Raw genomic sequence first — 14611 nt, 5'->3', positions numbered from 1 at the left:
GTTCACTACTTTTAAGAAAGTATTTAGCGTTTGTTTAAATTTTATCGATCTTGTCCAAAAGGCTAATGTTCCCCAGACATCCCAGTCTAAGGCCTTTTCCTTCTATGGAAATGGATTACAGTTGTTCCCATATGGTTTGGTTGATCCAGCTCTGATTCTGTTTGCTGTAACTGCTTAAGTGTGTGAAAATAATTCTCTAGAAGTTACCTAATTAAAGTTGTCTAGTGTTCCTGCTTGTTATTATATGATTATGATAATAATATACATAATTATATTAAATGATTATTTATGATTACTAATAAACATATGCAGTTGAAATAATGCTAAAATATTTTTCAGATGGGATCTGTATTATAAAGGTTTTGGATTCATAAGCTTTTCCAGTAGTCATATGAGAGGCATAGTAATTAAAACTTAATTGATGGTGGTTTGTTTTGTTTTTTGACGTAAATTTGCATGCTTAAAATTCCTCCTTTTGTTTTTTTTAAGATTTTTTTTTACTTATTTGACACAGAGAGAGGGATAGTGTGAGAGAGCACAAGCAGGGGGAGCGGCAAGCAGGTGGGCAGAGGGAGAGGGAGAAGCAGGTTTTCCGCTGAGCAAGGAGCCTCATGCAGGGCTCAGTGCCAGGACACTGGGATCATGACCTGAGCTGAAGGCAGACGCTGAACTGACTGAGTCACCCGGGTGCCCCAAAATTCCTCCTTTGAAGTGAACATTCCAGTAGTTTTTAGTATATTGCAATGATTCAGTACATTGCAAGGTTTTGCAACGATCACTGTGTGATACCACAGCATTTTGATAGCTCCAAAAAGAAATGCCGTGGCCAGTAAGCAATCACTCTCCAGTCCCTGGAAACCACTAGTATGCTTTCTGTCTCTATGAATTTCCCTGTTCTGGACATTTTATGTAAGTGGAATCATACATGGTGTGGTGCTTTGCATTTGGCTGCTTTCATCAAGTGTAGTGTTTTTGAGTTTATTCATGTCATATTCCATTTTGTGGCTGAATAATATCCATTGTATGGATATACCACTGTTTGTGTATCCATCAGTTGATGGATTTTTGGGTAGTTTCCACTTTATGGCTGTTAGGAACATTGCTGTTACCACCATTCCTGAAGAAGTTTGTGTGTGAACCTACATTTTCAATTCTCCTGAATATATTCCTAGAACATAGAGTAACTCTATGTTTAACCTTCTGGGGAACTGCCAAACTATTTTTTAAAGAGCCTTTACTACTTTACTTTCAGACCAGCAATGTGTGAGGATTCAGATTTTACAGCAGCCTTGCCCACATTTGTTACTGTTTATCTTTTTTTATTATAGCCGTCCCGGTGTGTGTGAAGTGGATCTTCAGGGGGTTTTGTTTTGCATTTCCACAATGTCTAATGATGTTTAAGACCTTTATATGTGTTTAATGAATGTTTGATTATCTGTGCGGAAATATCTGTTCAAGTCCTTTACCCATTTTTTAATTGGGTGTTTTATTATTGAGTTGGAAGTTATTTTTAATACATTCTGGATTCTAAACCCTTATTAGATGTTTTATTTACAGATATTTTCTCCAATTCTATGGATTGTGTTTTCACTTGAAAATTTTCTTTTTAATTTTAAACTTTTAATTGTAGCATAGTTAACATGAAGTGTTATAATTAGTCTCAGGTGTACGATATAGTGATTCAACAATCCTGTGGGTTACTTAGTGCTCATCACACACGATATGTGTGCTCTTAATCTCCTTCACCTATTTCCTCCATTCCTCCACCCATCTCCCCTCTGGTAACCATCTGTTTGTTTGTTCTCTATAGTCAAGAGTCTGTTTCTTGGTTTGCCTCCATTACTTTTTTTCCTTCGTCCATTTGTAAATAGCCCAAATGTCCATCAGTTGATGAAAAGATAAAGAAGATGTGGTGTGTGTGTGTGTATGTATATATTACACAATGGAAAATCACTCAACCATAAAAAAGAATAAGGTCTTGTCATTTGCAATGACAGGGATGGAGCTAGAGTGTATTATGCTATGGGAAATAAGTCAGAGAAAGACAAACGCCATATGATTTCACTCAGGTGGAATTTGAGAAACAAATGAATAAATGTGTTTCACTTTTTAAATAGTGTTCTTTAAAGTACACGTTTTAAACTGATCAAGTCTGATATCTATTTTGCCCTTTGGTACTAGTGTGTTAGGTGTTGTATCTCAGTTGTCTACTCAACAGTTAAAGATTTACTCCTTTATTTTTTTATAAGAAATTCATAGTTTCAGCTGTTACATTTAGGACTTTGATCCATTTTGGATTAATTTACAAGCTTGAGGTCCAACCTCATTCTTTTGCTGTGGATATCCAGTTGTTCCAGCACCATTTGTTCAAGATACTTTTCTTTCCCTGTTGAATTTTCTTGATGCCCTGCTGAGAAGCAGTTTGCCATAGATGTTTGGGCTTTTTTCTGGACTCTACATTCTATTTCATTGATCTGTCCTTATGCCAGTACCATACTGTCTGGATTTTTGTTGCTTTAAAGTATGTTTAGAAAATCATTAAGTATGAGTCCTTCAAATTCACTCTTTCTCAAGATTGTTTTGGCTATGCTAGGTCACATGCAACTCTATATTAATGCTAGAATCAGGTTGTGCATTTCTGCAGAAAAGCCCATTGGGATTTGAGTCGGGATTGCGTTGAAGTTTAGATCAATTTTGGGAGTACTGGCAAATTAATCACATTAACTTTTCCAATTCATGAGCTTGGGAGTATCTTTCCGTCTACTAAGATCTTCTTTAATTCCCCTTCGTGTTGTTTTATATCTACTGGTGTACAGGTCTTGCACCACTTTTGTTAACTTTATTCCTAAGTATTTTATTCTTTTTGATGCTGTTATAAATGGAAAGGTTTTATTTAGGTTTTGGATTATTCATTGCTATTATATAGAAATACAGTTGAATTTTTCAAATTGTTGTATTCTGTCACCTTCCTGAATCATTTATTAGCTCTATTTTTTTTTTTTCTTTTAAGTTGGTTGGGGGAGTTATTTCTTAGGATTTTCTAAGTATTAGATCATGTCATCTGTAGATAGAGATAGTTTTATTTTTCCCTTACCAATCGGGACTCCTTGTTTTTTTGTTTTTTTTTTGTTTTGTTTTGTTTTGTTTTGTTTTGTTTTCTTGCCGGTTGCTCCAGCTAGAACCTTTGGTTCAGTACTGATGACAACAGATATCCTTGTATCCTTGTCTCTTACTCCTGATCTTAGATGGGGGAAGGTTTCAGTCTTTCAGTATCAAATATGACCTTATCTGTGAGTTTTTTGTAGGTGGATTTTATCAGATTGAGAAATTCCCTTCTGTTCATAGTTTGTTGAATGTTTTTATTGTGAAAAGATGTTGGATTTTGTCAAATCCTTTTTCTGTATACATTGAGATGATTGTGTGTTTTCTGTCCTTTGTTCTATAGATATAATTTCGTATTACATTGATTAATTTTTGTATCTTGAACAAAAAATGCAATCCTGGGATAAATCTTGATTATGATGCATAATTCTTTTTCATGCTGCAGGATTGGCTGCTACTAGTCTGAGGATTTTTATGTCTGTATTCATAAGGGAAATTGTTCTGTAGTTTTCTTATGTTGTCTTTGTCTGATTTTGGTTTTAGGATAATAGTGGCTTCATAGAATAAGTTGGGACATGTTCCCTCTTCTGGTTTTTTTTTTTTTTAAGAATTTATGAAATTTTGTTAATTCGACTTGTTTGGTGAAATTCACTAGTGAATTCACCTGGTGCTGGACTTTTCTTTGTAGAAAGATTTTTAATTATTAATTCAGTCACCTTACTCAGACATTGTTTTCATTATGGTTTTTGATGAGAAATAAGCTACTAATTTAAGGATCAGGTGTAGGTAACAAGTTGCTTCTCTTGCTGCTTTCAAGAGTGTCTTTTTGGACTTTAGCAGATGATTATGATGTGTCTACATATGGATTTCTTTGAATCTATCCTAATTTGAGTTCATTGAGCTTCTTTGATATGTAAATTCATGTTTTTCATCAGTTTGGGGAAGTTTTATCATTATTTCTTCAGCTATTCTTTGTACCCTTTTACTCTCCACCCTTCCGTGGAACTTGTATTATGCATACAATGGTGTGCTGGGTGGTTTCCCACAGGTCTCTGGTGTACTGTTCATTTACCTTTAGTTTTCTTTTTTCCTTCTTTCTTAGACTGGATAATTCCAAATTGATTTATCTTGAGGTTTTCTGATTCTTTTTTCTGCCAGCTTAGGTCTGCTTTTAATTCTTACAGTGAGTTTTTCAGTTCAGTTATTGTACTTTTTATTATTTTTTAATTTTTTAAAAGACTTTATTTATTAATTTGACAGAGAGAGATCACAAATAGGCAAAGAGGCAGGCAGAGAGAGAGAGAGAGGGAAGCAGGCCCCCTGCTGAGCAGGGAGCCTGATGTGGGGCTCAGTCCCAGGACTCTGGGATCATGACCTGAGCCGAAGGCAGAGGCTTAACCCACTGAGCCACCCAGGCGCCCAAGTTATTGTACTTTTTAATGCAGAATTTATTTTGGGTTCTTTTTTTGTTTTTAATAACTTCTGTTTCTTTATTGATATTCTTTGGAGAGAAATCATTTGCATACTTTTTTTTAGTACATTAGACATAATGTTCTTTTATCATATTTAAAATAACTGATTTAACTTTTCTTTTTCAACATTTCTTTGGCTATGTGGGGTCTTTTCTGTTTCCATACAAATTTTAGGATTATTTGTTCCAGCTCTGTGAAAAATGGTGGTATCTTTAAAGAACTTACCAAACTCAACACCCAAAAAACAAATAATTCAGTCAAGAAATGGGCAGAAGACATGAACAGGCATTTCTCCAAAGACATGCACATGAAAAAATGCTCCACATCACTTGGTATCAGGGAAATACAAATCAGAACCACAAAGAAATACCACCTTACACCAGTCAGAATGGCTAAAATTAATAAGATAAGAAACAAGAAATGTTGACGAGGATGCAGAGAAAGGAGAATCCTCCTCTTACACTGTTGGTGTGTTTGAAAACTGGTACAGCCACTCTGGAAGACAATATGGAGGTTCCTCAAGATGTTAAAAGTAGAGCTAACCTATGACCCAACCGTTACACTACTGGGTATTTACTCCCCAAGATAGAGATGTAGTGAAAAGCACAGGCACCCCAGTGTTCATAGCAGCAATGTCCACAATAGCCAAACTGTGGAAGGAGCCAAGATGTCCTTCACCAGATGAATAGATAAAGAAGATGGGGTTCATATATGCAATGGAATATTACTCAGTCATCAGAAAGGATGAATACTTACGATTTGCATCAACATAGATGGAACTGGAGGAGATTACGCTAAGTGAAATAAATTAGTCAGAGAAAGACAATAATATGGTTTCACTCATATGTGGTACATAAGAAACAGTGCAGAGGGGGCACCTGGGTGGCTCAGTGGGTTAAAGCCTCTGCCTTCAGCTCAGGTCATGATCCCAGGGTCCTGGGATCGAGCCCCACATCAGGCTCTCTGCTTGGCAGGGAGCCTGCTTCCCTTCCTCCCTGTCTGCCTGCCTCTCTGCCTACTCGTGATCTCTGTCTGTCAAATAAATAAATAAAATCTTAAAAAAAAAAAAAAAGAGTGCAGAGGATCATAGGGTAAGGGAGGGAAAACTGAAGGGGAAGTCATCAGAGAGAAAAACCATAAGAGACTCTCAACTCTAAAAAACAAACAGAGTTGCTGGAGGGTAGATGGCTGGAGGAATGGGATAATTGGGTGATGGGCATTAAGGAGGGCATGTAATGTGATGAGCATTAGGGATTGTGTGCAACTGATAAATTATTGAACACTACATCTGAGACTGACAGTGTACTATATGTTGGTTAATTGAATTCAGATTTAAAAAAATGAAATAGTTTAAAGTATTTGTTCAGTAAGTCCAAAATTTGGGTTTCCTCAGGGACGATTTCTGTTGGTTGCTTTTCTTTTCCCTACCTATGATTTTTTGCGTGTTTCATATTTTTAGTTGAAAACTAGACTTTCAAAGTAATTTAATGTGGCAACTCTGGAAATCAGGTGTGAATGTTATTAATGTCTTGTTATTGTTGGTATGTTTAATGATTTTTCTGAATGAATTCTTTAGTTTCTATGTCATTTGTGATATGTAGCCCCTGAAGTCACTGCTCGGTTAGCCTAGGCTGATAGCTGAATGGAGATTTTATGGACACCTGGAACTAGTTAGTCTTCTAGTCTTTGCTGAGGGTCTTTGTGTGTTGTGTGGTACACTCTCAGCATTTAGCTAGGCATTGATTATTTTGTCCTTCACTAGTCTGCTCTGCAGAGCATCAATTTCAGCCAGAGGTGAGAACTTACATTCTGTCCTGACTAAGCATGCCGGTCTTGGGCATGTGCATGTGGCCTTCTGTTTACCTGGGGGTATGTTAGAACTTTTCAGAGCTCCTATGGACTTGTCATTCCCAGCTTTTCCTCTTAAGCATTTTGTTTAGCCTGTTTTACCCCAAGTGTTACCTTCTGCATCTGGCATTTGCAGAGTTAAAAGAAAGCCTCTAGTTATTCTTGAAAAATATTCTTTGGGAAAAAGTTTTGTACAGTGGTTGTGCTCCGAGTTAAATCAAGTGAAGACAGCCTTTGAGTGGTATCTTCTTGGAAACTGCCAGAGAGGTCAAATAATACAGTTGTCTGGGAAGGAGGCTTTGAAGTCCCTCCAACCCCATCTGCCCCTCTGGTGGCTGCCAGGCTGCTGGTTCTTACAGTGATTGGCATGGTGGCTCTCAGAGCTAAGGCCGACTGGGGGGGAGGAGGAGAGGGAGATGGGAATGGGGGAACTAACAATGCTAGGAGCCCCCCAGGCCCTTGTAACAAATTACCAGAGATTGGGTGGGTTAAACAACAAAATTTATTGTCTCCCAGTTCTGGAGGCCAGAAGGTCAGTCATGGAGGTGGGGTTGATTGTGCCTGAGGGCTGTGAGGGAAGGGTCTGTTGCCGTTCTCCTTCCTTGGCTCGTGGGTGGCCATCTTCACCCTGTGACTCTTCACATCATGTACCCTCTGTATTTGTATGTCTCCAGATTTTCCCCTTTCATAGGACACCAGTCCCTGGATTTGGACTCACCCTAATGACACATCTGAAGTTGATTACTTTTGTGAAGACTGTGTCCAAATATGTTCACATTCTGAGGTGCAGGGATTAGGGCTCAAACGTATGCATTTGGAGAGAGGCATAATTCAGCCCATCCGTGCTAAGATTCAGTTGTTTTTCTTGAATAAGTTTTTCACTGGTTGTCACAAGTCTTTGATTAATTTCCAGAATTCTGAAAATGTTGATCCTGACAATTTCCGCCAGTTTTTGTAATACCTTTATAAGGGAGATAATTTTTTAGAGTTCCTTCCTGTGCCATTTTCACTGGTATCACAGCTTTTGTTTTAGAACTACAACCTTTAAGCCTAAATTATAAAATAGACCCATGATAAATACAGAGAACAAACTGATGGGTGCAAGAGGAGAGGCAGATGGGGGGAATGAGCAGAATGGGTGAAGGGGAGTGGTAGATATGGGCTTCCACTTATGGAGTGGATGTGTCATGGGGATGAAAGGCACAGCACAAGGAATGTAGTCAGTGGTACTGTACAAGCATTGTATGGTGATGGATGGGAGCTACACCTCTGCGGAGCACAGCATAGCATAGAGAGTGGTTGATTCACCGTGTTGTGCACCTGAAACTGATGTGACCTTATGGGTACACTTCATTTAAAAAAATAAACATGAGCTACGGAAAAAAAAAGACTGCTCTGGGAGTTTACTTTTAACTATATTAGTAGTATACATCAGTATGAGGATAAATTGGCATATTTAAAATTATCTTATTATGGCATTATGTGTAACTGTATTTCTTTTGGGGGAGTCTGAGCATATTCCCCACAGCGGCCTTGTTTGATTATTGATTAACTTCTATTTATTGTTCTCTAAATGTCGTCTTCTCTTTTATTACATGGCTTCATGAGTTATTATTGATGTACAGGGGCATTATTTACTTCTGTATGTTGATCTCGTATTAGGAAACTTCTGGGTTCAGTTATATTTTCTTGGATTTAAACACGTACAGAGGTTAGTGGAGGCTAGAGGAAGGTCAGAGCAGGAACGATATACCTGTGCTGAGTTTCCACAGATGAGGAGGCATTTAGATAACTCCCTGAGTGAAGCCATGCAGGAGTGGTTCAGTGTGCTGCTTTAGGGCGGGCTGAGCAGGCATGCTCAGGGCAAATGGTGTGAGAAGAGATGTAGTAAGAGTTATGTAGAAGACAGATCGTGCCCAGAAGAGCCAGTGAGGCACGCTGAGGAGGGACGACTGGATACATTACGCAGGTATCCAGGAAGTTAGAAGAAAAAAGTGGAAATTGACTGAGGCAAGTAGGAAAAAAATAAAAGGAGGAATTAATGAAAGAGACCAGAGAAGAACAGTAGGTTTAATGGAACCAAAAACTGTCTTTGGAACAGTTAGTAGATGGGCTTTTGACAAATGTTTCATGAGTATCAGAAGTACAAAAAGTATTATGAATAGATGAAGGTATGCTGAACTTTATAAATTAAAACTTAATACTTTGAATAATTTTATGCTACATAAACTTTAAATGAACAAGTCTAGTAAAATATAAATTTCTAAAACAGACTTGATTAAGTTACATGTTAGACTAATAATCAATTATGTTTTCCTGACTGGTAATCAAAAATTTGTTTTCCAACTTTTCCCCATTGCCAAAAAAAAAAAAAATGTACCAGGCTAAACAGTTTTCCAAGGACAAAAAACACCTTCCATATTCTTTCAGAGAAAATTTATAGGAGAAAATCTGCCCAGTTCACTTTATGTGGCTATTATAACTTTAGAGACCTTTCTTAATAATATTAAATTCCAAATAACTTTGAAATTGGTTACTGAAATTGGAAAAGGACAAAGGATAGTATAACAATGGCATGCAGTTGTATTTCTGAATATAGGTACAACTATCCCAGGAATAATATTTGCAGATTGAATCCAACCATATTTATTTGTTTATTTTTTTTAAACATATATTTATTTATTTGAGAGACAGAGGGGAAGAGAGTCCATTCACCCGGGGAGGGGAGTGGCAGAGGGAGAGAAAGAATCTCAGGCAGACTCCCCTCTGAGTGGAAGCCGCATTGAGGGGCTTGATCTCATGACCCATGAGATCATGACCTGAGCTGAAACCACTTAAAGGATTGAGCCACCCCGGTGCTCCCTGAATTTAGCAATATTTAAATAAAAGAGCATGATCAGTTACAATTATTCCAGGAAAGCAATACTATTATCAAACATTTCATTAAAGTATTCAAGAAAAAAAGTGATCACCTCATTCAGTATAGAAAAAAATTTGTTAAAATTCAATACCAGTTGATGATAAAAACAAATAACCAAGAATGCAGGGGAACTTTCTTAAGCTATTTAAGAGTATCTATCTAAAAGCTACATTCAGTAAACGGCATGCTGTATGGTGAAACTTGAGAGACAGTCTCTTTAAAGTTAAGAAAAATTTCACTTCTCAAGTACAGTTTTTGTTTTACTGGATCACAGAAAACTCTGTATTTAGTGAATCTGTGAGGGGAGAGCATGCGATTACTGAGGAGTTACAGAACCTTTTCTGAAAGCTTACTTATGTGTAGATTCAAAATAATTGAATCTTTACTGTATTCCTTTTGGATCTCCTAAAGAATACTATTTTGCCTGTTTAATGATCAGTATTCTTTAAATTTTGAAGCAAAGTGGGAGGGGCACCTGGGTAGCTCAGTCGATGTCTGTCTTTGGCTTTGGTCATAATCTCAGGTCTCTGGGATCAAGCCCCATCAGGGGCTCCCTGCTCGGCAAGGTGTCTACTTCTGCCTTTCTCTCTGTCCCTGCCCCCACTTGTGCTCGCTCTCTCAAGTAAATAAACAGGTCTCCAAAAAAACTGAGAAAAATGATTAATAATTAAAGTCATAGTATGTATTTATTGACTTTTTAATCATTTAGTTTTTAAGTTCAGTACTTTGTGTCACATCACTGTGAATAATCTGTTATTCCTCTAATCTAAATGATTTTATTGATCGCTTTCAGTTCTGGTAGCTTTCCAAAACTAAGATAAAGTCTTAATAATTTGTAATTGTCTTAATTCTTTGTAATTAAATAATATTCTGAGAATAAAATAAGTTAGTGTAACGAACTCTTCATAAAAGACCAATGCATTATTTTCAGATTGAGATACACACACACACACCCCCAAATAAAATGCATGTGTGTATTTTGAGTGTTAGTTAATACATGGAATGTGAAGAAATTTAGTTTTTATCAAGTAATTGCAATAACCCAAAGAAAAGTTATGAAAGCATGCAGCCCGAACTACAAAAATGTGAGGCGTTTTAGAGCATGAAAGAATATAAAATATTATTGGAACATTTTAATGTTGTATTTTCAGTGAAAGTATATGTTATGCTTCATCAAAAGAGTCCACACGTGTTATGTGTAACGCCACGACTGCGAAATTCGGAAATGATAGATCCATCATTCCAGTGGCATGGGCCAAGAGGAAAAATTATTTCAGGTAGGCTTTTGTTTCACTTATCATAATTACATTAATGTATCTGAAATATATGCAGAACGAAGAGAGTATTCGTATCTCTTACATATGTATATGTTTCCTCAAGTTTTTTTGTTTTTGTTTTTTTTTTTGTTTTTTCCTTGTGATTCCCTTTGGAGTGAGAGTCTCAGTGTGTGTGGAGTTCTCTTGGCAGCTGTATTCCACAAAAATGTGACTTTTTAAAAAAGTTACTAATGTCATTTTCATTACCCCAGTCAAACTTTTCTTAGTCAAGTGTATATGAAGAAGCAGATATAATTCTTGTTTTTGTTAAAAGTACAAACGAACCCTTTGAGCTACAGATGTACAATAGGGTTTTGTTTGTTTTTCTGCAGCCCCACTTTGGGACAACTTGAGACTTTATTTGTAGTTAGAGTCTTATATTTTCTGGTTTTCTATTTCTTTCTGACTAAAATCCATGCTAATGTGGATTACACTTGGATTAAATATTATTATCCATTAAAGAAAAAAAGACTAAATTTAACATTGAGTATTTTAGTATTAAACACATGCATTTAGATAAGCTGCATGGTTTGACCGTGATTGTGTATTAATATGTTATTGGTGCTGTGCTTACAAAAGAGGGACCGTAGTACTCAGGTGTTCATCTGGAGGAGAAGGTAGACTTGAAACCCTGGATGGTTGCCTTACAGTTTTCAACATCCTTTTGAGAAAACAGGCTCTTACTGTCATGAAGATACTTCTTTCCACATAGAGACTACTATTGGTATGACTGATGTGATCAACATTTTCTCTATTCAACTTATTTTGTTGCTTTGAAATGCATATCTTACTTGTATTCTAATTTTTCATTTGCTAAAAGCTGATTTGTTTTTGCAGCATAATTAAAAAAAATACTAATTAGCCTAGCTGTTCTTGTTTTCAGCCTTGATGAATATCCAGATTAATGAATTTTCATCCTAAAGCTCTGTTCAATGAAACACCTAATTATTTTTGCATCCTTTCTGAGGAAGTTGTCTTTATTGCTCTATTCACCACATTTATTTATTTTCCTTTCTTTCTTTCTTTCTTTCTTTCCTTCCTTCCTTCCTTCCTTCCTTCCTTCCTTCCTTTTGGTATTTTGAGAGAGTGCCTCTGTACAAAAACCTTCAGGTTTATTTTCTTATGTTGGTTGGGGGAAAGCAGTTTATTCATATCAGTACTTGCTCAGGAAACAGTCATTGGAAGTATTTGTTTTGTAATATGTTAATTCACATTTTTATGTATTTGAATGATCTCAGCTGCATATTTCTACAATATTTATGCGGATTCTAAAGTAGCTTAGAATTAAAGAGGTACTCCTCTCTTTGGGTGAGGTGGTCCTTCAAAGTGAACTACTCAGGTCTTAATTAGGGAGTGGCCACTTGGTGGATACCATTGCACTAGGCTTTGTGGGAAATTCGAAGATCAAACCTAGCATCTCTGCCTGACTGTAGTAAAGCAGGAGGAGGGGATTAACAGAGATCAGTAACAGAAATCCTGAGACTGTGCACTTATAAATCCGTGAAATGGGCCAGATATAAAAACATCCAGTACTGAAAATGTAATCGGATTTTATTTTTACTGCTCTATAATAGTAGCACATAATGTATCTTAAATATATGTATGTTAACATGCATGTTAAATATATCTTATGTCTGGTGTTAAAACTCTCTAAGTTCCAAACCAGAAGCGTTTAAGTATTGTTCTGTTGTAACAAATGTTACTCCTTTGATTTGGAGATTGAAATCTGAAACATTTTCTTCTCTAAGATGCCATGCCAGTCTTGTAGTTTATCTTGCAAAATATAGTATATGATAGAATTTTGACTTCTTCAACTAGGAGCAATAATTTATTTTACTCCCTTTCATAGTGTAAAATAGATTTTGAAAAATGTAGTTATAATAAAATCATATTAATAGTGTTTTTTTATTTATAAAAACTGTTGTCAGATAATTCTGGTATTCTGACATCATGATCATGTTTTAGTTTGCAGTACATGATAGCATCATAATTCCCTGTCTACCAGTTTTAAAGATCATTTGTTGTACTATCATTATGATTTCAGAAAGAACTGGAAATGTCTAATTTTCCTAAAGCTTAACAAGTGGAGAATCTCTTTGGAATCTAGATTAAAGTGCACTGTACTTAGTTATCTTTTTGTGAATATTCCAAAGTTAGTTTCCCTAAAATTGACCAAAAGGAATCATGTCATTATGTAATTACTTGCACATTCTCCTGGAGAGGAATATTCAGATTGTTTAGATGGGTTGTAAAATATAGGGGACCAATCTTAGATTTGGTCTCCTTTGCTTTCCCCACCTTTTCTCTCCCTCTCTCTCTCAGTCCCTACTGCTCCCCCATTTCTCTTTCTTTTTTTCCTTTTTTCTTTTTTGAGAGAGAGCACATGAACAGGGAAGGGGCAGGGGAAGAAGGAGAGAGAGAATCCAAAGCAGGTTCCATGCTCAGCATGTAGCCAAATACAGGGCTCAATCCCATGATCCTGAAATCATGACCTGAGCCAAAATCAACATGGGGACACAACTGGCTGAGCCACCCAGGCGCCCCTCCTTCAATATTTTTTTATTTATAAATGTAATACATTTTTTGCACAAAGACCTGTATCTCTTACTCCAGCCTTCCTTCCATTCTGATGAATTAACTCGTTCTGGTGTGTGCACTTTCCCACTTCCCTGAACATATATAAACACATATATGCACATCTGTTGAATTTTACCCTGTAACTACACTCTTGTTTCTAATGAGATCATAGATTTTTATTTTATCTTACCTTGATATATTTCTATGAAATGAAGCAGTTCATATATACAAATGTATATAGGATACATGCAAGTTATGACACACAATAAAACAAACATCCCAGAACCTAGAAGTCAATATATACCATTACCAAGACTGTTGCACCTTCTAGTAAATTGCTTACAAATCCTCTTCTTCTGTCCCCAAACCCCTGTTAGGTAAACAGTGCCCTGACCTTTTACAGGATCACTCCCTAACTTTTCTTTGTGTATTCGTCATGTACTGGCACACAGCCACACATACACATACTAGTTGTTTAGTTTTTTGGACAGCCCTCTTCAGTAAGTACAACCATTTCCTCCATTTTATATGTGAAAAAACAGAGGAATTGAGAGAAGAAGGTACTTACCTAAAGTCATGTGCCTTTGAAGTCTGGCTTCAGAGTTCTCAGGTATTATATAAATGAAGTAGGAATAGAATTTTCCCTACTCACCATTTTGTGACTTTTTATATTTTGTATCTTAAAGAATTTGTCCAATTTAGAATCTTCAAGTTTCAACTGTGGAATTTGTGTACATGAAGTAGTTTGTGATATTTTCTTTAATATATTCGGGATCTGTATGATGTGCCCCATTCTGCTTGATATTGGCTGTAATCTGTTCCCTTTCAGTTTGGTCTCTCTGGATACAGGTTAAACAATTTTATCAGTCTTTTCAAAGGACCGGCTCTTGATTTGATTTATTTTTCTCTGTTATTTTTTGTTTTCGATTTCATTGGTCTCTGTTTTTGTTTTTATTATTTTCTTTCCTCTGTGTGATTTGGGTTAAGTTTGCTTATCTTGTGCTGGTTGTGAATTCTGGATTGACAGTTTTTTTTTTTCTTTCAACATTCTAAAGATGCCCTTCTGGATTCTCTTTGCTTGCATGGTTTCTAATGACAAGTCTGCTGTAATCTCATCCCAGTCCCTCTGTAGACATTGTGCATTTTTTTCCTAATGGACTTCAAGATTTTTTCTTTGCCTTTCATTTTCAGGGATTTGAATATTATATGCCTCTTTTTTTTTGTTTGTTTTTTGTATTTTTTCCTACGTAGTGGTCTCTAAACTTCTTGGACATTTAGTTTGGTATTTGCCATTAATTTTTTAAAAATTCTTAGCTATTATGTCTTCAAATATTTATTCTGTCCCATGCTGTCCTCCTCTCCTAAGATTTCTATCA

The 14611-nt window shown here is 36.3% G+C and overlaps 1 protein-coding gene across 3 annotated transcripts in view; it reads left to right on the top strand.

The window, feature by feature from the left end:
- Positions 1 to 14611, top strand: part of ZPBP (zona pellucida binding protein) — a gene marked incomplete at its 3' end in the record, with an annotated part of 104878 nt that overhangs the window by 1762 nt on the left and 88505 nt on the right. For all 3 annotated transcript variants that reach the window (XM_080818990.1, XM_080818992.1, XM_080818991.1), the window contains exon 3: positions 10494 to 10619. In XM_080818990.1, coding sequence (XP_080675116.1) covers positions 10494 to 10619 — 126 coding nt within the window. The remainder of the gene's footprint in view (positions 1 to 10493; positions 10620 to 14611) is intronic.

This window comes from Martes martes, assembly GCF_963455335.1.
Source record: "Martes martes genome assembly, chromosome: 11".
NCBI lineage: Eukaryota > Metazoa > Chordata > Mammalia > Carnivora > Mustelidae > Martes > Martes martes.
Note: the sequence above shows the minus strand (reverse complement) of the source record. Positions and strands in the feature narration are given on the sequence as shown.